The sequence below is a fragment of the Lagenorhynchus albirostris genome, chromosome 7 (genome assembly GCF_949774975.1).
Source record: "Lagenorhynchus albirostris chromosome 7, mLagAlb1.1, whole genome shotgun sequence".
NCBI classification, from domain to species: Eukaryota; Metazoa; Chordata; class Mammalia; order Artiodactyla; family Delphinidae; genus Lagenorhynchus; species Lagenorhynchus albirostris.
In genome coordinates, this window is record NC_083101.1 from 105,436,825 (window position 1) to 105,464,700 (window position 27,876).

The window sequence follows — 27,876 nt, forward strand, 5'->3', positions numbered from 1 at the left end:
AAGTATTTATGTGAAAAAGATTTCTATTTTTTAAAAAGAGGATGTAATATTCACTCCATCCACTTAGTTTCTCAAGCAGCCATGAAGGATGAAGGATGTTTACCTGAAACACAGAATGGCCATCAATCTAAAAACTTAAAACCAGGGTCTAAATCTAGACCGTCCCCACCTCGGTGTGCCCTGTAAGCTAAGAATGGTTTTTACATTTTGAAGTTGTTGAAATAAATGAATACCTTGTGACATGTAAAAATTATATGAAATTCAAATTTCAGGGTTATAAATAAAGTTTTATTGGAACAAAACCAGACCCAATGTTTGGACCAGAACTACAGCTAGTTCTGACAGACACCGTTTGGCCTGCAAAGCCTAAAATGATACTATCTGGCTCTTTACCAAAAAAGGTTCCAACCTCAGGTCTCCAGAATCATACAGAAGTATACAAGGCCCATTTGTGAAAAACGACTGGCAGACTGAGGTCTCTTCCATCAACTCGTATCCTGCCTCAGAAACTATCTTCTTTTCATTATTTTTCAGATCAACTACTAACCCTGATTCTGAAGACAACCTGTCAACTTAGTGTCTCTAAGTATGTCAATATCCATACATTTCTGGGGCAAAGATAGATGGTAAGATGTTATGATTTTGGAAAAGAAAAGAGATAAGAGTCTCATTTTGTAAAGTAGTAAGAATGCCTAGGGCTTCCCTGGTGGCCCAATGGTTAAGAATCTGCCTGCCAATACAGGGGACACGGGTTCGAGCCCTGGTCCAGGAAGATCCCACATGCCACGGAGCAACTAAGCCCGGCGGCCACAACTACTGAGCCTGCGCTCTACAGCCCACATGCCACAACTATTGAAGCCGTGCACCACAACTACCGAAGCCTGTGCACCTAGAGCCCGTGCTCCGCAACAAGAGAAGCCAGTGCAGTGAGAAGCTCCAACACTGCAACAAAGAGCAGCCCCTACTCACCACAACTAGAGAAAGCCCGCGCACAGCCCAAAATAAAAATAAATAAATTAAAAAAAAAAAAAAAGAATGCCTAAGAATACATCCCCAAACCAACTGAACAGAAATCACTTGCCTTGAATTCTTGGGATTTTTTGACCACGCTGCGTGGCATGCGGGATCTTAGTTCCTCGACCAAGGATCAAACCCTTGCTCCCTGCATTGGGAGCATGGAGTCTGAATCACTGGACCACCAGGGAAGTCCTACTTTGAATTTTTTTTAAAAGTCTGTACTCCAGAAGGGCTGTGCAAACTTCCCTTCGTTAACTCAAGAAAAAGCAATATAGCATACCATATCCAAATATAAACTACAGGGGGAAATAATCTTTAAAAATAACCTGAATAATTAAGGAAAACTCAAGGCTAGAAAACAAAGTCTAGATACCTTTTCTTATTTTAGTTAGTTAAGATGATGAACCCTTAAGACACCAGGACAGGCATTTATATGGCTTGTTTCATCAGAGGAGCCCAAGTATGAAGAGCCTAAAACAGCATCTTCATGCACAAGGGAAGAACCAGTAGCTGTGTTTGTTTCTCCCCATTTTATACATGGAGGAACTGCTGACATGAAACCCGGAAGAACTAGCCAAGCATCTTTTCAACTAGGCCAGAGATGCGCAGGGCGCTGCTTTCTCTACGCAAGGCCCTGTCCATCTTCCACACTGGATGCTGTGTTGAAACCGGAGACAAACATCCCTGAAGTCGACAAGGCAGCCATAAGCAAAGCGCAGGACACTGAAGAGGGGCAGACGGTAAAATAAAGATAGGCCGGAAATGCGGCTGTGTTTTTGATGGTGGAAATTGAATGTGAGCATTAACTCTTTAATTCCCCAAATGAACCAAAGACGCCATTTGGAGCACCTAAGTTTGAAGTACATAAATAGCTTCATCTGAACACAATCTTTTAGATATATGAAAAAAGCTATTATGCCACATTAATTCAATCTAACTAATTGGAGAGCAGGAAGTGCTTTCAATTATTGTATGTGCTGTCTGAGAAACACACTTGAATATGAGTACAGATTTCACTAATTGCAGTTCATTATTTTCCAGATTAGTTACTAAACTTGCATCAGAAGGTCAAAGACAGCAATTTTGTCAGCTGCCACCTCTCTCAGTGCTGTATCTTTTGCATTTCTGGAACTCAGACAGAAACTGATTACAAACAAAAACAGATCTCCATAAAAATGACAAACATAAGTCTTTACGAGTATGTTCAAGCCACATGATTCTGTAAAATATAAGAACCTTTGTTTCTAATGACTTTCTTAAAATCTTTATTTTCTTTCTTTAAATTTTTGTATTCCTCAGAATAAACTGTTAACTTCTATCTTACAAGAAAAGATCCATGAGTGTTTTCAGATGCTGAAATATGCCCCCCCAAATAACAGAATCTTGATCTGAGAACCTGCTGATTCCAAAGAACAAGTTAATAAACATTAATCTTTTCATTAGATTTTCACTGTGGTTGTGTGTTTGTATCTTTGCATGAGGGAGGGAATTGAACGTTCTTGTTTGAAAATGTCAAGGACACTCTGATTAAAAGTACTTTTTTGATAATAATCATTCCTTCATTACACAACTTCTGCCTCTCTTCCACCTAATCTAGCAAAGAAAAGAGGGAAGAATGACTGGTAGAAACAGGATCTATTCCATTCCCCGGTTCTTAATGGGAATACTTTTATATTTTCAAAATCTTACTTTTACAAAATAGAAGTGACAGAAAGCCCTGGGGTTTTTTTTAGAGAGTACCCTGCTATCTACAAATCACTGTACTCATTTACGGTTGTTACCATTCTCTTCGTTAACTTCATTTCTGTTCTGTGCCTTTCGTACTGCTGCTTGCCTGGAACCATCCTTACACAATTCTTCCCTGCCTTTGGTGTTGATATCCCCTGAATGCTTACACAGTCAGCTCTCTTAGTCATTGTTTGGTCAAGCTATAAATAACTTCTTTAATCCTTCCTCATAAATCATTTCTGATGTTATTCTCTGAAATAATTCCAGTTGGTCAATGAATGTCTAGTAGTAACATACCCAGAACTAAGTGCAATGATCTAAGTGTTGTCGATGCCGGAGAGAACCCAGGTGTGGTGTTTAGGTGGGCTGCTGTGAGTGTCTTTGTTACTGTGACTCTTCCAGAGGAGTTTAAGTCTCCAAATTAACTTGGGACAGAAACAGAAAAAGGAAGAAGTTTTGAGATCTTTCATCACAGTCAGGTAGGAAATGGAGAGGGCAATGGCTTTGAAAATGATGAAAAGAGAAAGTTGGGTGGGGACAGAAATGAGAGTGTGCCTGTCTTATTCTGTAGTCTGCTGGGTTACCACGTACTGTCTCTGCTGATCCATTTGGGGGTTTCTGTTTAGTTTGTTGTGCCGTCTCACATTAGAAATCTTAAACAAGGGGCTTCCCTGGTGGCACAGTGGTTAAGAATCCGCCTGCCAATGCAGGGGATACGGGTTCGAGCCCTGGTCCGGGAGGATCCCACATGCCGCGGAGCAACAAAGCCTGTGCGCCGCAACTATTGAGCCTGTGCTCTAGAGCCCGCGAGCCACAACTACTGAGGCCCGTGCACCTAGACCCCGTGCTCGGCAACAAGAGAGGCCACTGCAGTGAGAAGCCCGCGCACTGCAACTAGGAGCAGCCCCTGCTCACGGCAACTAGAGAAAGCCCGCATGCCGCAACAAAGACCCAACACAGCCAAAAATAAATAAATTAAATAAATTTAAATAAATAATAACTTTTAAAAAAAAAAGAAATCTTAAGCAGGGTTACTATTTTTTGTCTCTAAGTTTTATGCAATGTTAATACCAATATTTACCCCTTCCTGTACTGTAGAACTGATCCAGATTCCTTTTAGGCATGTGCACTGATTTCTATTTTTCTGGGTTCTATCTTTGATGTCATTCTAAAACCTATTTAAGTTTTTTAGTCTGGTATTGATTATTTAATGACTATTTATACGGGCCATTGAAATTAGTGTACTAACAAGGCAGTAGTAGCCAATTTAAACCAGAATCAAGACAGAGAGCAAGCTTCGGGGTATTCGTGTATTTCTTTACGCTACACTAGATACCTCACACAGAGCTATGGCTAAGCCAGGCAGTGGGCAGGGTGGTCTAGGAACGTTCATCAGCATGAATTTTGTCCTAGGCTTTCTGGACTGGTGATACAGAGGAAGGCATGGTGTCCCTCTATTTCTGTAATGCATCTAACAAAGTCTCCCATAATCTCTTTGCTAGGGAGAGGGGGAAACGTGGGTTGGAGATGGAAGTTACTGAATATGCAGAGCTGAAGTGTGTCGCTCTGTCGCTCTGTAACTTGGGGAGAGATCTCTAGTCACATATGACAGAGTTCTCTCTCACGCCCTAATGTTCCATATTTTGTTTGTGACTCAAATGCAGACTATGCCCTTCAAAGTTTGCAGATGATAGTTAGGACAGAAGTATTTTTTAAATAATTATTCAAAAAATATCTTGCTATCCTAGGAATGCTGAAACAAAATCAAGATGAAAAATTTTCTAAATGAATCTAAAGATCCTTATTTAAGTATTTTTATACTTCAACTAAACAACATAATAATAAAAAGAGAAGTGCATTGACAAGAGTGTAAGCAAATAAACAAGCAAACAAAAAAGGGGAACGTTAATTGACCAGAGCACAATGAACTAAAAATACTTGCCTTTAAAAAAAGTGCAATCATATGCCACTTTGGTAGAAGTACATTATTCAAAAGAGGACAGTGACAGTTGCACTATTTTCAAGCATAGGGGTTATAGTATCACTTCTGGGCTCCCCACTTTAAGCAAAACCCTGGCAAGACAACGGAAGAATGATGAGGCATTTATTATAAGAGATATAGTTGACTAGTCTTCAGCTATTAGGTCTGGAGAAAGCCTAAAGGAGCACAGAACCTTTAACTCCTGGGCAATAGCAGAAAAAAGCAGAGGCAAAGACTGGGTAGAAATAAAACAACCTTCTTCCTAGAGGACTCGGAGGTTCCACACGGAGGGAAAAAAGTAAGAACCTCAACTTTCAGGTATCAAATCTGATTTCCAAGTGAATGGGATGCCATTAGAGTGAAGATTACTATAAAAAAATTGGGAAACACTAAAAAAATCTAGCCAATATAGCATTGCTCTTGTTGCTGTTATTTTGAAATTCCATTAACGCTCAAGTGCCCTAATTCCAAGGATGGAACATCATTTAGGTGACGGCAACTTAAAGCATACTTAAAGTGGTCCTAGTAAGGGAAACCTCTATATTGATACTGTCATTTTAAATTATAATTTATTTCTCTTAAAACTTTAGCAGAGATAGTAAAAATGAGAACACAAGCATCTTTGATCAAATAAGTCCAAAATGATAAGCTCAAGCTTTCCCCTCCTTTAAGAGTAGTTCTTTAGTGGAACCTGCATTAATCTAGGAAAGAAACTTCATAAATATGTCTCGATATCTCAAATCCCCACTCAGATGTGATTCTCTCACCTCCGAACTATAACCACAGTCCTTTACACCACTGGATGACACCTGGTACATGCAAACTATCTAACATTACAAGCTGTACAAATGTCAATGGTCAACCAACATATATTTTCCATTGACTATGCCCCTGCCCTGAAGAATTACATTCTAGAGTGGAGATAACCGATAAGCATATAAACATAACAATGACTCCCAATGAAAAGATTAAATATGGGAGTACACTGTAATATGTATGGTAGATGCTATTGTTTTAGTTTGGTTGGTTCAGGCCACTCTAAACTCAAACGTATTTACTTAGAGTGGTCTTTCTTGACCATGCTATTAGCAGACAAGTCTACTAGAGACCTAGTAGCCATGCAAAGACTTTGGGAGAGAGCAGTCCAAGTAGAAGGAAAAGCAAGTGCAAAGACTCCTGAGACCAAAAGGAGCTTCATGGTTCATGCGACAAACAATAACAACGAAAAGGCCAATATGGCTTAGCATGGTGAACAAAGAATAAAATGAAGGGAATAGGGACTTCCCTGGTGGTGCAGTGGTTAAGAATCCACCTGCCAATGCACGGGACATGGGTTCGAGCCCTGGTCCGGGAAGATCCCACATGTCGCGGAGCAACTAAGCCCATTCGCCACAACTACTGAGCCTGTGCTCTACAGCCCATGAACCACAACTACTGAAGCCCACGTGCCACAACTGCTGAAGCCCACGCAACTAGAGCCCGTGCTCCGCAACAAGAGAAGCCACCACAATGAGAAGCCCGCGCACCGCAACTAGAGAAAGCCTGCGCGCAGCAACGAAGACCCAACACAGCCAAAAATAAATAAATAATTAAATAAATAAAAAATAATAAAGGGAATAAAAGATTAAAAGTCAGGAGGCTAGATCACATAGGCCACTGTAAACCACAGTAAGGAATAGATTTTATTCAAAGAGAAGCAGTGGAAGGTTTCAAGCCATGAACTAATGTAAGGCCTTGGGAGCTCACCCTGGCTTCTCTGTGAATGACAAGACTGTGTGAGGCAAAAAGCGTCAGTTAGACCGATTGATAGGCTGCTGCATAGTCAAGGCAAGAGACGATGGCATGGATGAGTGATGAGAAATGGAGATGGCGAGAAGTCACCAGACTGAAAGTGGTACCCACAAAATTTTACTGATGGACTATTTATGAGGTGAAGCAACTAGGTGGACATTTGTGCTATACACGCTGAGATGGGCATGTATTTTATAAGTATTTTCTGTGCTGGGAGTAGACAGACTTGGGAGCTGAAACCAGGAGTAATGCTTTGAACTTGTAAAATGTGAATGTCTAATGGATTTGTAAGTGGAAAAGCTGAACAGGTGGTTAGCTCCATGAGGCCAGAGCTCAGGGGCAAAGCCTGGGCTGGAGATAGAAATGTGAGCATCGTCAATGCATAAAGAGTTAAAAGCCACAGAGCTGGATGAGATTACCTGGGAGGGAGCTCTGGAACACCTGAATATCAGCGGCTTGATGGAATAAAGGGTCCCAGAAAAGGCAACTGAGAAAGACTGAGCAGCCAACAGAAGGGAAGCCAGGCAAACTCAGCGCTAAGCGCTAAAGCCCAGAGACACAAATGTTTCCTGCACGACTGTCGAGTCCACGATGAGGACTGAGAAGTGCAGGCAAGATGGAGCTCTGGTGACCTTGAGAAACGGTCCTTCAAGGGAGTGGGGATTTCACCAACCAAATGGAACAGTTTAGCTCCACCACTAAGCATCTTTGTTAAGGCCACTTTTGTATCGACACTCTCATTTATTTATGAACTATGCAGCATTTAGGGCCACTTTTTGTAACACCTTTGCTCATATATGCTCAAAAAAAGTAAACTGAATGAACAAATATTCTTAAGATATCTTCAAAATATTTCAAGATTACCTCTCTTAAACTGGACATTACAAATTGCAATTATCCACCAATCACTAGATTTCTTTCTAAACCACTGCTGTTCCTCTCATATCCAAAGGAACCAATCACTCACTGGCAAAACAGTAAAAGTAACTTCTTACGGTAGCAGGTGATTTGACTTGCTACATCAAAAGCTTAAAGTAGCTGATAATTATAACAATGGTAGTCTGATTCAATGACTTCTAATACTATTCCAATTTCCTTTAACTTACATAACTCTGTCTTCACCAAACAGCAATTGAAAAACAGTGGATATCAAACTTTAATGTGAATAAGAATCACCTTAGGTGCTTATAAATGCAGGTTATTAGATGTCCCAAGGTGAGGTATGAGTTACATTTTTTTAAGGTCTGGCTGTATTTTTTTAAAGTTACCTTTTTAAAAAGCTACCATGGAAATTCTGGCACAAACAGTAAATGAATCATACTTTGTGAAACAACGATGTAGCAGTTTAGAACAGAATAACGTATGCTATGACGAACCCGTGGCAAAATCTGTTTTGCCTACCCTCACCCCCACCAAATATTGGACTTGCTGTTTCTTTTAAGCTCTCGCCATCTCAGATTCATTTTGGTAACTGTCAAGCACCCGTTAGTGCCCGGTTAAATTTAAACATTTCCAAAAATCTCGATGTTTAATTTTTTTCATACAATATGTGTGCATCTATGCTGATATATACGCTCATATAATCCTAGAATGAAAAAATTATGTATCTGCATAGCAACCTTACAAAACTGATACCATCCCCCTTGAAAATGCACTTGTAAACTTAGAAAAGTCTTTTAAATAGTTAAGGTCTCAGGCAAGGAGACTCACCTACATTTCTGCAACTTGAATGTTTAAGTGAATGTGGAGAAGCTGATGTCAAAAGAACTATTTCAACAACTGAACATGCACTGTATGTGTTTTTGAATGAGTATAAATAAATCCTCATTTATCATTTTCTGCTGAATTCACACCTATATGAGGCTAAAAATTGCATTTCCAACAGCCTTCCCAGGCACCATCACACAAGAGCAGCTTCCTGATTATTTGGAAAACCCTTTAACATCTTCTCTAAAACTTCTTCTAAGGCCCGGTAGAGAGTTTTAATAAAAAGGGGAAATAAGACACGGTATCACTTTTAATATTTCAGTGAAAGAACAGGTAAACCAGAGTAGAGGAAAAAAGAGGTTGAGCAGCAAGGACAGGGATGATGTAAAATTGTGTGAAATAAGAAACGAAATCAAGAATTAAAAATAGAATTACATTTTCGGTTTGGCAATACACAAACAACACTAAGTGCACTTCATAAATTTCACTATTGTTGCTCTAAGTGATATGACCATAAATCACGTTAGTAGTGTACTTGGCATTTTTTAAAGGCAGAAAGGATTGAGAGCGTCACTGCGTTTAAACAGCTCTGTTATCTCCGACGAGAGTGGAAGAGAAATTACCAGAGCTTTTACCAGGTCTGAAAGCCCAGCTCTGACGCCCCCAGTGCTGGTACCCTCTCCTTCCAGCTTCAGCGCAGCGCAGAGCATCACTGCGCCAGCAACCTATTAGGAGCACGGGCACTGTTGCTTTCGTGACGCTTTTACCTGATGTGTGAGGGGAGATGGCTGTTTGCCCCTTTTCTCGTCGCGGACGGGGAAGAGAGACTTCAGCAGCTTCGGCATCTGCGGCACGAAGGATCTTACTGGACTCAAGTAGGAGGCTGCTAGGTTACTGAGTCCTGCCAAAAATATTGAAAGGAAAAGAGATAAGGCAAAAACAATTACAGAGACATCTTGCTTACTGTAAATTGGCCACATATCCTTTGTAAGCAAATCTAACAATATAAATCAAAAAACGTATCCTTAAAAAAATTAATATTAAAAGACATGCTCTTATTATAGTTACCCTCAAACACAATGGTGTTTCCTTTTCCAATTAAATAGCAGCAATTGGGGTACTTCTAAAATGCTCTAATATCCATCGTGCCTATTAAATGCGAACGGTAATCCAACCCTGGGCCTTGTCACTAACTGGTCAAGTACTATTGGGTTGGCCAAAAAGTGCTTTCGGTTTTTAAGTAAAAATAAAAGACACATTTTTCATTTTCACCAAGAACTTTATCAAACAATGTATTCACCCTTTTGTTCCCCTACCTTCTGCCATTTTTCAGGCAACTTCATAATTCCGTCTTCCCAAAACTTTTTTTTTATATTTATTTTTGGCTGTGTTGGGTCTTCGTTGCTACGCGTGGGCTTTTCTCTATTTGCAGAGAGCAGAGGCTACTCTTCGTTGCGGTGCGCAGGCTTCTCATTGTGGTGGCTTCTCTTGTTGCAGAGCACGGGATCTAGGCGCACAGGCTTCAGCAGTTGTGGCTCGCAGGCTCTAGAGCGCAGGCTCAGTAGTTGTAGCGCATGGGCTTAGTTGCTCCGTGGCATGTGGGATCTTCCTGGACCAGGGCTCGAACCCGTGTCTCCTGCATTGGCAGGCAGATTCTTAACCACTGCACCACCAGGGAAGCCCCCAAAACTTTTTATCTTTTTAAGCAAAGAACTGTTCAAGATGCCTTTTACATTCTTCCAGGGAACTGAAATTTTTTCCATTAAGAGAATTTTGTAAAGACCAAAATAAATGGAAATCCAAAGGTGCAATGTCTGGTAAATATAGCAGATGAATCAGAACTTCCCAGCCAAGCTGTAACAGTTTTTGCCCGGTCATCAAAGAAACATGCAGTCTTGCATTATCCTGAAGGAAGATTATGCATTTTCTGTTGATTAATTCTGATGCTTTTCATCGAGTGCTGCTTTCAGTTGGTCTAACTGGGAGCAGTATTTGTTAGAATTAATCGTTTGGTTTTCTGGAAGGAGCTCATAATAGAGGACTCCCTTCCAATCCCACCATATACACAACATCACCTTCTCTGGATGAAAACCAGCCTTTGGTGTGTTTGGCGGTGGTTTATTTCACTTGCCCCACAATCTCTTCTGTGCCACATTATTGTAAAGTATCCACTTTTCTTCGCCTGTCACAATTTGTTTTAAAAACAGAACGTTTTCAGTACTTTTAAGTAGAGAATCGCATGCAGAAATACAGTCAAGAAGGGTTTTTTTCCCCCCTGCTTCACTTACGTAGAACCCAAACATCAAAGCGATTTACATAACCAAGCTGATGCGAATGACTTTCAACCTTGATTTGGATATTTTGAGTATGTCGGCTATCTCCCAGGTGGTATAACGTTGACTGTTCTCAATTAATGTCTCAATTTGATCGCTATCCACTTCAACTGGTCTACCCGACCGTGGAGCATCGTCCAGCGAGAAACCTCCAACAAGAAACTTCACAGACCACTTTTGACACGTTCGATCAGTCACAGCACCTTCTCCATACACTGCACAAATCTGTTTTTGCGTTTCAGTTGCGTTTTTACCTTTCTTGAAATAATAAAGCATAATATGCCGAAAATGTTGCTTTTCTTCTTCCACCTTCAATATTAAAATGGCTACACAAAAATTCACCGATTTTGATAAGTCTTTTTTTAAATGCACGCTGATATGACAGCTGTCGCAATACAATCTAACAGAACTGTTTCGAATGAAGTTAAAGACAACTAACTGCTACTAGAACCACGTTATGGGAAAAAAACCAAATGAACCTTTTGGCCAACCCAATAACTTCTGCCCTAGAATAAAATGGGGCTTTTCATTTTTAAATCACATAGCCAATGACACACTCGTACAGCTCTCCATCCAGACTTTAACCTCTTTAAAGTCAGGGACCATATCTTATTCAACTTTAATTTTTCATGCTGTTTACTGAATGAAGATGATGAAACTGACCTTTCAGGAAGACAGTGGTGTTTGAGTTGTTTTCACAAGAGAGGGACAAGTGCCCTGAACCAACCCTGTTCTTACCTGCTCTTAATTACCAAAGGCTGGGGTCAGACGTGCAGATAACGCCTATGATATTAGGAGACTTATTAATGCTTTATTCTTTATAATTCTTTATTCTTAGTGAATAAGACTAAATTTTCAAGAAAAACTAATTCAAGTCATATGTGACTTGAAAACTGTACCCTAATTAACACTTTAAAAAGAAGCAGCCAGGCAACTTGAGGCATCTGTATATGAGGTTGCCTGAAGAGAAGCACATGACCATCCCCACCTCTACTCCACGCTGGACCAAGACGATGCAAGTTCATTGGCAATACAGATGGTGCACGGACCTGTACGGTTAAGGTTTTACCTTTTCCATAAAGGACTATTAACTCTAAGTAAACTAGGAAAAGTTACAGAAGGATATTCTGTAATCATGAGCTCAGTCATTAAAAAAAATACAGCAAAGAGAAAGCTATTTGCCAAGAGATAGGTCAAAAGCAAAAATAGGGATGAGAGGAACAAAAAAGAGGAGACAAGGGAATTCCCTGGCAGTCCATTGGTTAGGACTCCATGCTTTCACTGCTAAGGGCCCCAGGGTTCAATCCCTGGTCAGGGAACAAGGATCCTGCGAGCCTCGCGGCATGGCCACCAAAAAAAAAAAAGAAGAGACAAACAAACAAAAAGTTTAAGATGAATAAAGAGGTAGAAGATATAATCATCTAAATGCTAAGAAAAAATTAGGAATAATCTAAAGTTTTACATGCAGTTAAACTAACATTCTAGAGTGAGGATGACCTCTAATTAAATATCTAGCCAGTAATCAACTAAAGGCTGCATCTATCACAGAAAAAGAGATAATCAGACATGATGTGTCTCCTAAGGGAAGTACATAAAACTACCCATTCATTTACCCTACCTTCCGTCCCTCCCTCAAATTAGCCTGAATCTGACCAAGGCTGTGGATCTAATCACCAATTTACAGGAAATACACGGGACAGAGAGTCATGTTTAAATAACCTGGTGAGGATGTCACCAGTAAAAGTAAAAATGTACAGAGTCTATGTACAAAACCTGGTCTCTTCAACAAATACAAGGCAACAGGGAAAAAAGATGAAGAGGAGCAGATAGACTAAACAGACTTAAGACACGTATCAACTAATCACAATGTGTGAAACTTACTTGGATTTTCACTCAAAATGACTAAGAGATATTCTTGATCCAACTGGGGAAATCTGAACGCTGACTAGATGTTTAATGATATTTTGGAATTATTTTTCATTTTTCTTAGGAATGAAATGTTACTGTGGGTATTACTTTAGAAATACATGTACAAGTATTTACAGATGAGATAATATCTGAGATTTGCTTTAAAGTCATTCTGAGAGGGTGTGGGGACGTAGTGGGAGCACAGATAAGTAAGCCTGGTGATGCACTGATCGTTCTGAAATCAGCATGGGGCACCGGAGGGCACATCATGATTCTCTTTCTACTTTGTCTGATATTTTCCATAGTAAAAGGATTCTTCAAAGTGAGAGCAAAATAAAAACTTTAACATACAAAAGAAACAGTTTGTCACTAAAAAAAAAGATGATTGCTAAAAGCGCTAATGATGGATACATAGTCACTAAAAAAGAAACTAAACTCAGAAGCATGGAATGAGCAGGAAGCAATGATGAGCAGAGCAAAGTGGTAAATATGCAAATCAAGTAAACACTGATTAGAATCTTTTTCTTTAATTTACAGAATTTTTAAACAAGGTAGTAGTCTATGACCAAGTAATTTCACCCTAGGTATTTACTCAACAGAAATGTTACAAAAAGACCTATACAAGAACAAGCTTTAGTCACAGTAGCCAAAAACTGCAAAAAAACCAAATGTCCATAAACAGGAGAACTGGTTAAAAACCGATAAATTCCACTGTGAGAGTGAAATATCTCTCAGCAATAAAAAAGAATAAATTACTGATACATGCAACAGTATGGATGACTTGAACAGATATGCTGAGCAAAAGAAGCCCAACACAAAAAGAGCACATACTATATGATTCCATTTAAATGAAACTGTAGAACGGGCAAAACTAATCTGAAATCAGAACACTGATGCACTGTGGGGAGTAACTGGAGTCACATAAATCTTCTAGAGCTCGACTGGGGTGTAAGTTACATGAGTAAATAAACTTGTCAAAACTCATTAAATATGACCCATAGACTAGAAAAAAGCAGTCAGAAAAAGACTAGGGGATTGGTCATGATGCTGGAGTTAGCAGGTAAGAAGTTTAAAAGCAGTTTTTATACACAGGTCCAAGGATGTAAAAAAAGATATGGTCTTAACAAATATACAGGTATGAAAGAAATATCAGCAGAGAAATTAAAACTATTTAAAAAAAGCAGCAAATGGATATTCTAAAGCTAAAAAGAATAACTGTAATTTAAAAATTCTTGGATGTGCTTAATAAAAAACTAGAAATGGCAGTAGAAATTATCCAATCAGAAGAAACAAAAATAAGATAAAAAGATGAAAAATTATAATCAAAATAGAATAGAGCTTCTGTGACCCATAGGGCAATATTAAGCAATACAACATGTGTGCAATTAGATTCTCAGAAGGACAGAAAAGGGCAGGGGAAAAATGTAATTAACTAATAGTTGAACATTTCCCAAAACTGTTCGAAAAATCTCAATGTATAGACCCAAGAACATCGGTGAAACCCGAGCAAGATAAACACTAAGAAAACTATACCTAAGCACATCACTGCCCAACTTGCTAAGAAGAAAAATAAAGAGAAAAATTGGAAAGCAAACAACGTAAACAAAGATATACCACATGTCGTGGGAAAGTGACACAAATGATGGCTGAATTCTCATCAGAAAAGAAGTGTAAAAGATAATGCAGTGTCTTTGAAGAGCTAGAAGAAAACAAGCTATCAACTCAGAGTTCTCTACCTAGTGAAAATATCCTTTGAAGAAAAAAGTGAAATAAAGATATTCTCAAAAGGGGAGACCCATCTTCTCAAGGAAAACTGCACAATAATACAGGATATTCTTCAGGCTAAAGAGAAATAATATCAGATGAATATATGATCTTCAGGAAGGAGTAGTGACAGAAATAATAAATATGAAGGAAAATATAAAAGATTATCTATAGTTTCTTAATTTCCTTAAAAGACAAAGAGCTGTTTTAAAGAAAAAAAGAAAAAAAAAACAACCACTGTAAAATGGGTTCACAACACCTATAAAAGCAAAAGATACAACAATAATACAAAATAAGAGGGGTGGGGGAACAGGTAAATGGAATTACACTGTTGCAAGATTCTTATATTTGTGCAGTGGAAAGTGGTAATTATTAATTCTAAGTAGACTGTGGTAAAATTAAAGATACCTACTAGACTCCTTTAACAAAGATGTTAATAAGTAAATACAGGTATACCAGAAAGCCAAAGAAAAAATAAAATACTGCAAAATATTTTTCAATTAACCCAGAAGAAAACAAAAAAGATTACAGAGGAAAAAATAAATAAATAGGCCAAACAGAAACCAACAGCAACATGGCAGAGATAACAATAATAATATTAGATGTAAAAGAACTAAACATGCCAATTAAAAGGCAGAAATTGTCAGACTAGATAAACAAAAAACACTAAACCTAAATATGCTGTCTATAAGATAATCACTCTTAAAGATAAAAATACAGGCTAAAATTTTAAAGACTGAGGCAAAGATACACCATGCAAGCAATATGCAAAAGAAAGTTCGTGTGCCTATACTAATATCAAGCAAGACAGATTTCAAAGTAAGAGTATTACCAGAGAGCTAAAGGGACATTTCATAATAAGAAACATAACTATGTCAGCAAAAAATAACAATTCCAATGTGTTATACCCAGTAACAGAGTTTCTAAATGAATCATGCAAAAACTGTTATAATTAAAGGAAAAAATAGACAATTTCACAATCATTGTTTAGAGATTCAACACCTTCTCTCAATGACCGACAGAACAAATATGAGGGGGAAAAAAATCAGTAAAGATACAGCAGGTTTGAACAAGGTTATCAACCAACTTGACCTAATTGATATATACAGAACACTGTGCCCAAAACAGAATAGACCTTTTCAAATACACATAGAATGTTCACTAAGATAGAATATAGTCTCAAAACATTTAAAAAGATTGAAATTTTGAAGAGTCTGTTCTCTGCTCATAATGAAATTAAATAAGAAATCAATAATAATAATACACCCCCAAGATATAGGAAAATGAATTAATATGCTACCCAATAACCCAGGGGTCGAAGAATAAATCAGAGAAATTAGAATATCTGGAACAGAATGATAAAAAAACACATCGTGCCAAAATTTGTGAAATGCAGAAAGAAATAACAATCAATGAAACAGAAAATAAAACCAAATTTGGCTCTGTGGGAAGACTAAAGAAAACTGACAAACCAGTTTCAAAAGTATTTAAGAAAAACAGAAAGAAAACAAAAATTATCTATTTAGAATAAAAAGAATGAACATAACAACAGATCCTATAAACATTAAATGATCAATAAAGGAACACTGTAACGTTTATGTAAATAAATTTAATAATTTTGGTGAAATAGAAATTTCCCTAAAAAACATAATTTATGAAAACTTACAAAGAAATATAAAAAGTTAACTTTATAATAAAGAAATTGAAGTCATAATCTAAAATCTTCCCACAGAGAAAATTCCAGGCCCAGAGAGTGTCACTGGTGAACACTGTCAAACATTTAAGGAAGTAGTAATACCAAGTTCACATAAACTCAGGAAAAAAAGATGAGGAAATTTTTCTCAAGTCACTTTATGAAACCAATGTAATCATGACACCAAAACCTAACAAAGACAACGTTATGAAAAAGGTACATATATTCATCATAGAACATATGCGCAAAAACTCTAAACAAAATATTAGCAAACAGAATCAAACAAATATAAAGGACAACACATCATGATCAAGTGGTATTTCTCACAGGAATGCAAGATACATTCAACATTCAAAACAATGGGACTCAACACGTTATGATAAGGAAGGGGAAAATTCAGACAGGCATTAACTAGTAGGACAGTGGTTACCTGGTAGGAAATCCTGATTTAAACTACTTCTGAAAGATGCTCAAATTTCATGACAGTGATTGAAAAAGGAAAATATAACTTACCTGGATCAGGAGAATGGTTATTTTGGGGACAACCAGGGGGAGATGGGGCAGCCGGAGTGGTTGCTCTAGAAACAGCAGTTTGCGATACATCCTGTTGACTTTCCCACCGGCCCTATTAAGGACAAAATCAGGAATTTTGATTCATATCAACTAACAAAAAAATCTAAAGATACTGAAGAGAAATCTGTTACACATTACTAAAGCTTTATTCTTGTTATAAGACATGATAAATCTTATTACCTAAGTACTCTTCCTCTTCTTTATAGAATTGCTCTCCCTAATAATACCACCTCACATCTGGGTATCCCCTATGATTAGTGATGTTGAGCATCTTTTCATGCGCTTATTGGCCACTCATATATTTGTATATTGGAGAAATGTTTGTTCATGTTTTCTGCCCATTTTGTCCAAATGGCTAAACATTTGCCTAAGGCAGGACAGAAGCCAAATGCAGAATGAACTTCTAGGATAAAGATACAGTCTCAAGTTTTGTTTTTCTAAAAAAAGCCTTTCTATTTTATTAAAAATTTTAGGTGTCAAAATTCAAGAGGTTGACAGTATAGTACAGGAATAGCAATTTCTCATGCTGTCGGTGGTTTTCCTGTACCTGCAGTCGCTCCACTGCACACTTGTGAACACTGGTGTTCGCTCCCCGATGGGCTAGGGACGGGGCAAGGTGGTCATGTCTGCCAATGCAAAGACCTGTGCCAGCGACGGTGCACCTTCCTCCCTCACAGCAGCTGTTGAAGGTAGAGACTTACCTTCTTTGCGTCCCCTAGACTTGAGGACTTGGTCAATCTGTGAGATGATGCAATGTCATTGACAAAATCACATGAACTAAATAAACCTTGGTTTACTGCTTACTACAATTTACAGCCTCCTAATAATCTTTCCCCTATATCATGCTGCTTCTCACAAAACAGGGATTTAGTAAGACATTCCTCTTGAAATCCTCCCTTCTGCTCTGCTCCTTAGGCCCTCTCTGCTCTTGTGCCTCAAGATACCCTCTTTCACTTCAGATTCTCGACGGAAGCCTAGGAACAACTCTAATACAGTCAGGCGTCTTCTCCTCCGCCACATACCATTCATGAAAGTAAAAACTCTAGAACAGCATATTACCAAGCCTCTCATTTTTTTTTAACAGATATTAAAGATGAGTTGCAGTTAAGCCTAAACCAAGTAGTCACAAGTTGCCAGTAATGGTAGTCTCTGAATGAACAAGTCTGACTGCACTTTCAACTTGTCTTGTAAATTCCCATTAAAGAGATTTCACTGCATAATACAAAAACAATGCCCACCAGCTGATGGATTAGTTTACCTGTCTAGAGCTTGAGCCATAAAAATGGTGACAGCACCAAAACACTTTGAACATCAGTCCCGTCCAGTAAAGAAATAAACCCCAACCCATACTACCAGTATAAAAACCAGTAATGAAGATGAGACATAACTCTTTTAAATGCTGTACGTTCTCTTTTGGTCTTCCGATAATCACTCTGACTTCTTTTTCACCAGAGTTTAAAAAATGGTATTTTATATTAGTTTAAGCCAGTACTCCACAGATGAGTGACCCTGACGATCAACTTGAGTCTTCATTAGTAATCGCCTGCAAAGTAAGTTCTTTGCTGCTCCTGAAGGTGGATGGGGGAAGAAAGCTCTCTTAGGTTGCCAACATGTACTGGAAACCTATCTGCTTTTAGCAGCAACCTAAGTACTGATCATAAAATTGATAAGCCCTAAGTGATCTGGATCCTGTTTATCTTACAGAAGCCCATTTTCCCCAGGAACTCTCTCAGCGCTTGATATTTTAACACATGGTATGATGCTCAACAGTAGGAAGCTAGGAGGCAAGACAGACATGAAGAGATGATGAGGGAAATGAACTACGAACATGTCACTGTAGGAGCATTTGTGTTACTATGAATCACACACTGATTTACATACTTTAATGTTTCATTAACTTTTTTGCATTTAATTATCTGTCTGGGAAGCTGCAGCTTTGTGTACTCTGGGACGTCACCATCAGGTGACGGGACAATGAAGTCAACATTCTACTGAGCTCAGAGGAAGAAAAGTCTCACACTTTCTTTACAGGGTTTAAGCTCATGCAAGGTTGTTCTGAAGACAACATACTCGATTTCAGAATAAATCTGTTTTCATACTTTACATTTTTCTTCCTTGTTTGGCAGCTGACATAGTGGGACTCTGTCCCTTAGGAAAACTAAGCAGCAGATTTGGAGTCAGCACCTCAGCCATTTGGTGTGGTCCAGTGACAAATACTGTAGGTGTCACCTCTTCCCCAAGGCACACTCAGGGCTCTGCTAGCTTCCTGGGTAATTTTTACCAGCTGGAACTCCCACACCCAATGTTACCCCCAAATCTGAATGGAGGCAGTAACTCTTACTGTCTCATATATTCGAATATCTCAAGTGAAAACATTTGAAAGGATGCACACAGTACTTACACAGAGCCTTAGCCATATCGTTAGCCCCATCAGAGAACGAAAAACGGAGACTCATTTCATCCATCTCCCTTAACCACCATCTTAACCTTGAGGAATCTCACAGTCTCGCTAACCAGAGACGGGGACACAGAGTGTCTCAAATCGCTCTGGGACAGAACAGGCTCTGCTTCTAAGGGAACAACAAATTTGGATGATAAACTGGTATAACACTCCTCCCTCCTCTTTCTGATACCTGCAGATCTCTGGAGAAACACTCCACTGAAATCATTCACTATATTCTTTCTCTCTGGCTGTACATGTCCATTCTCTTGCCAGGAGTGGAATCTGTGGTCCGGGGTCTAGCAACACACACTGCCACCCAGGGACAAGGCAATTAGTGTCTTTCCAATACATTTCACATGCTTGGCTGGTCCAGGGTTATTCTCCCTTTACTGAAATGTTGGGGAAGAAAAAAGGAAGCATCCCAGTTAAAGGTACTTCAGAGAGAGATCAACTCAGGACAATGAATAAAAAAGACTTGGCCAGACACCAGGCCTTTCTGCTTTCTTATGAGCTCAGCTCTCAAAGTCAGAGTATGGCATTTTTCTTTTTAAACTTCTACCACAGTAATCCACGCTCCATTACTGAAATCTGGAAAGATCAATCTGTGATGTTTCTGACATTTTTCATGTCTATCAACCTTCAGAATCAGCCACAATGGGACTTCCCTGGTGGCGCAGTGGTTAAGAATCTGTCTGCCAATGCAGGGGACACGGGTTGGAGCCCTGGTCTGGGAAGATCGCACATGCCATGGAGCAACTAAGCCCATGCGCCACAACTACCGTGCCCGCACTGTAGAGCCCACGAGCCACAACTACTGAGCCCGTGAGCCACAACTACTGAAGCCCCCACGCCTAGAGCCCGTGCTCTGCAAAGAGAAGCCACTGCAATGAGAAGCCTGCACACCGCAACTAGAGAAAGCCCTCTAGGTGGTCACAAAGCACCGAGCTGATCTCCCTGTGCTATGTGGCTTCTTCCCACTAGCTAGCTATTTTACATTTGGTAGTGTATATGTAAGTCCATGCCACTCTCTCACGTTGTCCTAGCTTACCCTCCCCGCTCCCCATGTCTTTTTTTTTTTTTTTTTTTTTTTTTTTTGCGGTACGTGGGTCTCTCACTGTTGTGGCCTCTCCCGTTGCGGAGCACAGGCTCCGGACGTGCAGGCTCAGTGGCCATGGCTCACGGGCCTAGCCGCTCCACGGCATGTGGGATCTTCCCAGACCGGAGCATGAACCCGCGTCCCCTGCATCGGCAGGCGGACTCCCAACCACTGTGCCACCAGGGAAGCCCCCCTCCCCCATGTCTTTAAGTCCATTCACTATGTCCATCTGCGTCTTTATCCCTGTCCTTCAGAATTTTTTTTTTAGATTCCATATATATGTGTTAGCATATGGTATTTGTTTTTCTCTTTCTGACTTACTTCACTCTGTATGACTGACTCTAGGTCCATCCACCTCACTACAAATAACTCAATTTCGTTTCTTTTTATGGCTGACTAGTATTCCATCGTATATATGTGCCACATCTTCTTTATCCATTCATCTGTCGATGGACACTATGCTTAAAGGCAAAACCCAACAGGGAAAAACACAGCACGCTCTCAGCTGGCTTGAAGACCTGATCGGTCCCCCTTGGGCACCTCCTGTTTTCCTGCTACCACTCTCCAGACAGACACAAATGCTCTGGGTATTCCGTCAAGGGGTCTGGTTTTGATCAGGAAAGTGACAAAGAGGAAGACAAAGAGAAGCACCAGTGACATTCCAGGTCCAAAGGTGGCTTCTCGTGCAGCTAAAGAAGAGGTGACTCATATCTGGTACCAGCCTTAACTAGTGCCACACTACATAACTGCAGTTTTCAGGAAGGTGATGGGGCCAAAACACACAATTCAGTTTTGTTAACTGAATATTCATCCAGGCTTTTGGCTATTTTTAATTGCACCATAAACTCCAATCAGAAGCTGACAAACATCTTACTAACTTATTTAAAAATATATAATTCCATTTAAAATGTCTTTAAGTAAGACCAGTATTTTCTGTTGACAGAGTTCCGTAGATTGCAAAAGATCTCAAGGCACAGCCACTGTTTAAATGGAAAAATAATCTGCTGAAATTAATTCTGCACCTAAATGTGAGTCTAATCTGGTAGACTGGTCACAAAAAGTTTGCTAAGCTTTCATTATACCTATACAAAAACTGCCTTACAATAATGATGAAATAGCCAGTAACAGTAAATAACAACATCACTGCAATTAGGAATATTTTATATTCTTAATTGAAAAGCTTTTCAAGAGTGATTTTTTAGGCCATAAGGTGAAATTAAAAGTTAAGAGTAGTTAATAAAATTCAATTTATCTTTTTAAGATCAATTAGCTCATCAGTTGCATCTTGGTGGAGCTCAGTAAACAATTCCAACTTTAATATGTAGCGAGCATCAATAAATAAGGCCACGCAAAATGTGGCTGGCCGAATTCCAAGTATTATAGGCCAAAGTGTGACACTGTTTTAGTACCTTACCACTTGCTCTCACCTCCCCAAGAGCCCTAATCCTATCACACTCTCTGCTCCTGCCTCCCGGACACACCTTTTAGTGTTACTTCTCTCCCGACTGACTAATCTTTGCCATGACATTAACTGAAAATTAGTAGGGAAAGGCAGACTTGAACTTACTCCGTGGCCTCTCCCTGCTTCTAAACCTGAATGTTCTGATATTAGGTGGGGAGGACACGGCAGATTCTCTGGTCTGTGACTCTGATTTCATAATCAAGAAACAGGGATAGACACATAGATAATGGAACAGAGAACCCAGAAACAGGCCCACACGAGTTTGAAAGGTAGATGTAACTGTGATTATAATTTTCATTTTTTTTTAAATACAGTTTCTAGCATTTTAAGCATCGATTCCAGGTTAAAATTATATTTCCGACTCAACTTCCCTGTATGTTAAATACTTTCATGCAAGGAAGCCAGGATGGTCCCACTGAGCAAAGTTCTGTGGCGTTGAAGGAAGGCCCAAGGCACTTTTGCTCTCTTCTTTGCTTCTCTCCCCTGTCCCATGCTTGAGAAAAGTACAGCTTAAAAGTTCTCATTTACTGTATCATTTGCTTAACTAATAAATTAACTCCAACTCTTCACATTCCAGAGCCTTCTACATTCCATCAGATGCCTTTGTTCCTGGTCTCGTCTGACAGATATTTTCATAGCCCAGGTAACAAGGAACATTTGAGAGGAACTGTATATACCGATTACCAAAGTTATTTTTACCAAAGGGTAAGAGCCAAAAACTTAGTACAGTGTCAAATTTAGTCGTCTTATAAAAACTACATTTAAAAATGCATTCTTATTCTCAAGGTAAAAGCAAGCATGTTTTAGGATAGTAGGATAATACTTGTATCCCACTCATTAGGAAAAACCTAATGGATTAATTACCTCTCCCTGGATCTCTGAAAACTGCAGAATGAAGGAAGTCTCCAAAAGAAAAGAAGAAAAACAACATGAGTCTTTGAGATTTTCCAGAACAATTTCTTTAGTAATCTCTCCTTGAGGATTTTGCACGAAAATTATTACAGATAAAGCAACTGAAGACCTTCTCAAACCACTACTTACTAGAGAATAAAATCTTCTGCTAAAAAGGGTAGAGAATAAAAATTTTTAATTTTAATTTAATTTTTTTCAATAGGTAATTTGTTCCCATGATCCAAAAAACAAGTAATATAAAAAGGCACACAGTGAGAAGCCTCCTACCTCAGGTGCCCACATGCTTCTACTCTCTCCCCAGGCAGGTAAGTAATGGTATCTGTTTATCATATATCCTTATAGGGTTTCCCGTGTCTATGTGAGCAAATCTATAAACAGTCACATGCACCTCTCTGTTTCCCTCCTTTTATAATTCAAATGGTAGCATACTGTGCTGCACTGCATTTTTAATCACTAAGTATATCCTGGTGATCTTCCACATTAGTACCTAGAGGGGTTCCTAATTATTTTTTACAGCTGTATAGTATCCCATTTACTTATGTGTGTGCACGTGTGCACACTCACAGGGAGAAAATAGATTTAACCAGACCAAACCAATGGACATTTAGCTTGTTTCCAATCTTCCGCCATTATAAACAATGTGGCAATGGGCACCCTCATATATATGTCATTTCATATGTCCATGAGCACGGCTGCTGTGTAAAGGGGTTTAATAGGACTTGGATAATTTGTATGTCAACTAGTTTAAACACTACCCTGAGGAATTCTATTATGCACAGCATTATAACAATTTTGAATTCAAAGCAATGCCATATTTGACGATGTTTTTCATTGTTTCGTTTAAAAGACCAAAGGGAGGAATCTCTGTTCCTTGCTGCTATCGGTGGAGGGAAATGTTTCTTTTCTCGCTAGTAAGAAAATACAATTTAAAAAATATTTATTTTCCTTAAAAATCTTTTAAGAGGCCCTGCTTTAAATGATAAAACTACTGAGGGCCCCGCACCTGCAAAAGGGGGAACCACTTTGTGCTCCCTGCTGAAGTGAGCCTGGAATCAAATCCTCTTTGATGAGTGTTCTCATCACTTTGTTTCCTAGCATCAGTTATGATCCTCTGTCACCTGAATTTCCATACTCATTAAACAGGTCCATCCATTAAATCTAAGAACAGTTTTCCTCCACCTTTCCCCTAGTGAAAAGCAAAAATTCTCTGATTTTGGTATGTGGACATTCATAAAACCTACTGATCTGGACACAAGCAGGAAGTCAAGTGATGCCCATGGTGACAGTGATGGAGTGGATGGAATCCCAGCCATACCTGGTAACCATTCAGGGCCCATGGGGGCCAACAGTTCACAAGAAGATAAAATAATAGCTCCACAGCTGAACTGGGAGCACGTTAGTAATGGGGAGCTGGCCTTCCTGTTCTCCCTGACAAGAACTCCACTGCCCGTCAGAGGCTGGGGACTGCTGTGGTTGCGCAGGGGTGAGAGACGCCAAGTTTTGAGGAAGACTGCAAACTGCTGCAACAGGAGAAAAGCGTCCTTCACTGTTAGGAGGCATCTGACGAAAACTGAAAATACATGCTGAAATAGAGCGGACACAGCCAGATCCTTGCTGCTGGGACGGCACCAGGACACCAGTAAAATCTGAGAGGGTAGAATTTCCTCATCTTCTCTAAGTTACCCAGGGGCCCCAGGACATCAAGATGACTGAAAAAGGAAAGGTCCTGGTACAGTAACAAAAAAATGTGTAATTTATTTACTCATTTAATATATGCCCTGCTGGGACTTCCCTGGCGGTCCAGTGGTTAGGACTCTGCGCTTCCACTGCAGGGGGCACGGGTTCGATCCCTAGTCAGGAAACTAAGATCTTGCAAGCTGCACAGCACGTCCAAAAAAAAAACCCAAACAAAAAACAAAACAGGGCTTCCCTGGTGGCGAAGTGGTTGAGGGTCCGCTTGCCGGTGCAGGGGACACGGGTTCGTGCCCCGGTCCAGGAAGATCCCACATGCCACGGAGCGGCTGGGCCCGTGAGCCATGGCCGCTGAGCCTGCGCGTCCGGAGCCTGTGCTCCGCAACGGGAGAGGCCCCAACAGTGAGAGGCCCGTGTACCGCAAAAAACAAACAAACAAACAAAAAAACGCCCCAAAACACATTTTGCTTACTTCTCCCCTATCCTCCACAGAAGAGACTGCCCTGGGAAAGGCCTCCAATAAACTCTTCACTCTCACACCCAAAATAGTCTTTTCAGTCCTCATTTCGGTCTCTGAGGAATCTGGAAGGAGCTCCTAAACCGCCTTTCTCCGGCACCAGTTTCCAAGCCGCCCTCCTGCGCCTCCCCTCCTCTTTGAGGACTCCGGTCCGTTGTGGCCCTGGCCGGCTTCCCCTCCTGCACAGGCCTGAAAGTATCACCATCACGCCCACACAGCCTCGCCTCTGTGCTCAAATCCCTCATGCTGTTCCAACCAGGTCCTGAGCTCCCCAATCTGTCTTCAGCTCAGGCTTCCAGACCCCTGAACTGGCAGACATAACCTTTTGTCCAAAATTGACCTCAATCGTTTTCTTCCCCAAACCTGCGCCTGCAACATTCACCTCTCTGCACTGTCTCCCAGAGCCCACGCCACCCTGTCTCCCCTGGGCTCCACCTTATTCTTCACGTTGCCGAGTTCTAGAGCTTCCATCTCCTGAGCACGTCCTGAATCTCTCCCTCCCCCTCCCCGCTGCTGAGACCTCTACCCCACCTGCTGTCCCCACCCTCACTTGTGCATTGGTAACTGTACACATTTCTACTATGTACATTATTCTAACGTAATTTTATACACCACAGCCAGGAACATGAGTGGGGTTTAGGTAGACTGTTTAAAAAGACTCCTTCAAGGGACCCAGCTCCCCAGCTACTCCTATAGGCACATCTATAGGAACTTCTGAAATAAGGCCCCTTTCTCTGGGCTCTACCCCACACTGCACCCTCTCTGCTTTACTCATGCTCTTTCCTCCTTCCACACTTCTGTTCACACTCTTGCTTCAACGCCTTCCCTGCCTTGGGTGGACCTTATCCTCTTTCAGCATTAAGCTTATTGAGGGCGGGGAGTTCCCCCTCTCTGTAGCCTCTCTTGGTCCCTGAATAATACCTATAAAAGTGCCCACTCCCTCCTCTGGGCTCCTACTCTACCTAGGCATACTTCTATTACAGCATCTGTGTTCCTTTATTCTGTTTATTTGGTGTAGATGAAACAATAATTCTTTTTCAAGCAGATACTACTGTTTTCTATTATTTTCTTCATTTAAACATAAGGAAACTAGGGTGAGAGAGAAAAGCTGAAGAAATTTTGGCTACTTTTTTTCAAGGAATTCATGATAGAGGATTTGGGTTAGATGGATTTCAAAAAAACACAGAAAGTCATGGTTTTTTCTTATATTTTCCTTAAAATACTTGAGTTATTTATAATTAATAATGACACAATTTTCCATAAACTCTGCTTTGTTTAGCTAATCACAACTATGCTATGATTATCAAGAGCTAATCACACCTGTCAGTGGACCCGTATCAAGGAGTACTAAACCTTAGCACACTTTCAGACGCATGGTAGGTGGTCAGTGAACTGATGAGCTGAAGAGCAAGTTATTTGCCTATAAACACTGAGATATATATTTTTAAGGTTTAGATTACTGGTAGTTTTCCTGAAATAATAGGATATATATACATAGATACATATCTATGTATTACTTCAGGTAAACTCCTAGTAACCTAGATCTTAAAAATGAGTCTAATTGTTCATCAACTTCATTGCCTTTTCTTTAATTTTTTTTTTTTCCCCTCCTTTTTGCGGTACGCGGGCCTCTCCCTGCTGTGGCCTCTCCCGTTGCAGAGCACAGGCTCCAGACGCGCAGGCTCAGCGGCCATGGCTCACGGGCCCAGCCGCTCCACGGCATGTGGGATCTTCCCGGACCGGGGCACGAACCCACGTCCCCTGCATCGGCAGGTGGACTCTCAACCACTGCGCCACCAGGGAAGCCCTTTCTTAAGTTTTTATAAGGAAAATTTCAAACCTATACAAAGACAGATTGTAGAATATTTAACAAGAATAGAAAGAATAGTGTAAGAATAGTGTAATGAATACCACTCAGCTTTGATAATGATTAAATAGCCAATCTTCTTTTATCTGTATCTTCTTTTACTGTGACACAACTTCCTCATGTCAGACCATTTCATATGACACTTTTGGCCTCCTCAAGGGTGAAGATATCGACACAGAAAACACTGCCTGCAGCTGGCAGCACCAACATCTAACGAGGTCCCTCAAAAAACGGCAGGCACAAAACTGTGTCATGTGACATCCAGTTACAATTTCAAGTGTGAGCCCTTTAAGTACAGGAAAATGAATTGTCTATGCTTAAAACTCTGTTATATTGGGGAAAGCTATATTAACAAGCAAGTAAATACATTCCAGCTAACAAAATTTCTGTTCGCTTATTTTTCTTTCTTCTAACAAATAATATTAACTTTTAGACATGATCTTATTCCTCACATATTTTCAATCATTTCATCAATATTTTACTACTAAAGATCTGACATGAAGTTCCTTTTCTGACACAAACAGGAAGAATATTTTCAACAGAAGAACTTAAGAACTTAAATTGTTTTTTAACCCTTAGAAAGTAGAGTAATAATAAGGTCTCGGTAACATTATTTTAACTGGCAGATAAAAAGAAATGAACTCAACGCTCTCCAATAAATTTCACACAGTATAGAAAACTGGGAGAAAATTTGGCACGCAAAACTAGCGTGTGATATTTGAGAAGAGGAAAGCTGGAATGGGAAACGGGTTAAGGCTGATAGAAAATAGTTACAAACACTCACCTTGTTGCTACCTAGACTGTAGGATGGAATAAGATCCTGTCGGCTGCCAGACAGCTAAACAAGAAATCAAGAGGGGGATTAGTCCTTCATGTGCAAAAGTACATAGATCTATGGTCCTGGAAATACAAGACTTTGAAAACCGAATCAACAGAACGTTGAAGTTGGATGGTATCAGACAGACTGTCAAGACCAAAGTTACAAACTAGACTAGTGGCCTTTGGGACACCGTCAGGTGCAGTTTTTTTAAAAAAAATCGAATTAACATTTTTTAAGATGGGAGGTTTGTATAACATCAGATATCCAGTGTACACTGAGGCAACAGCTGGCTGGGCCCGAGTAAGAGACGCTTCATTTGTTTATCCCCTTCTATTTAAAGGATACCAGGTTACTGGTTACCTTACCCTGTCCTAATCGGACGACTCCTTTCTCTGGGTATTGTAGCAAATGTATACACGCAAACTATTTATTTTAAACCATAGGATTCTAAATACCAAATCTCTGCACATACCAGTGCATTTTAGTAGATCATTTTCTGAAGGAATGAGAAGATATTTACACTGAGTTAAAGTGGTATTTTTTACTGCCTGAGAATGTTCCCAATCTTTCTG

The 27,876-nt window shown here is 39.9% G+C and overlaps 1 protein-coding gene across 3 annotated transcripts in view; it reads right to left on the reverse strand.

The window, feature by feature from the left end:
• The window catches only part of KIF13B (kinesin family member 13B), a 187,805-nt gene that overhangs the window by 18,905 nt on the left and 141,024 nt on the right, over positions 1–27,876 (reverse strand). For 2 of the 3 annotated variants that reach the window (XM_060155773.1, XM_060155776.1), the window contains exons 35-38: positions 27,269–27,322; positions 22,361–22,399; positions 16,436–16,547; positions 8,992–9,125 (exon numbers count right to left, since the gene is read on the reverse strand). In XM_060155773.1, coding sequence (XP_060011756.1) covers positions 8,992–9,125; positions 16,436–16,547; positions 22,361–22,399; positions 27,269–27,322 — 339 coding nt within the window. The remainder of the gene's footprint in view (positions 1–8,991; positions 9,126–16,435; positions 16,548–22,360; positions 22,400–27,268; positions 27,323–27,876) is intronic. The other variant, XM_060155774.1, reaches the window with a different exon arrangement.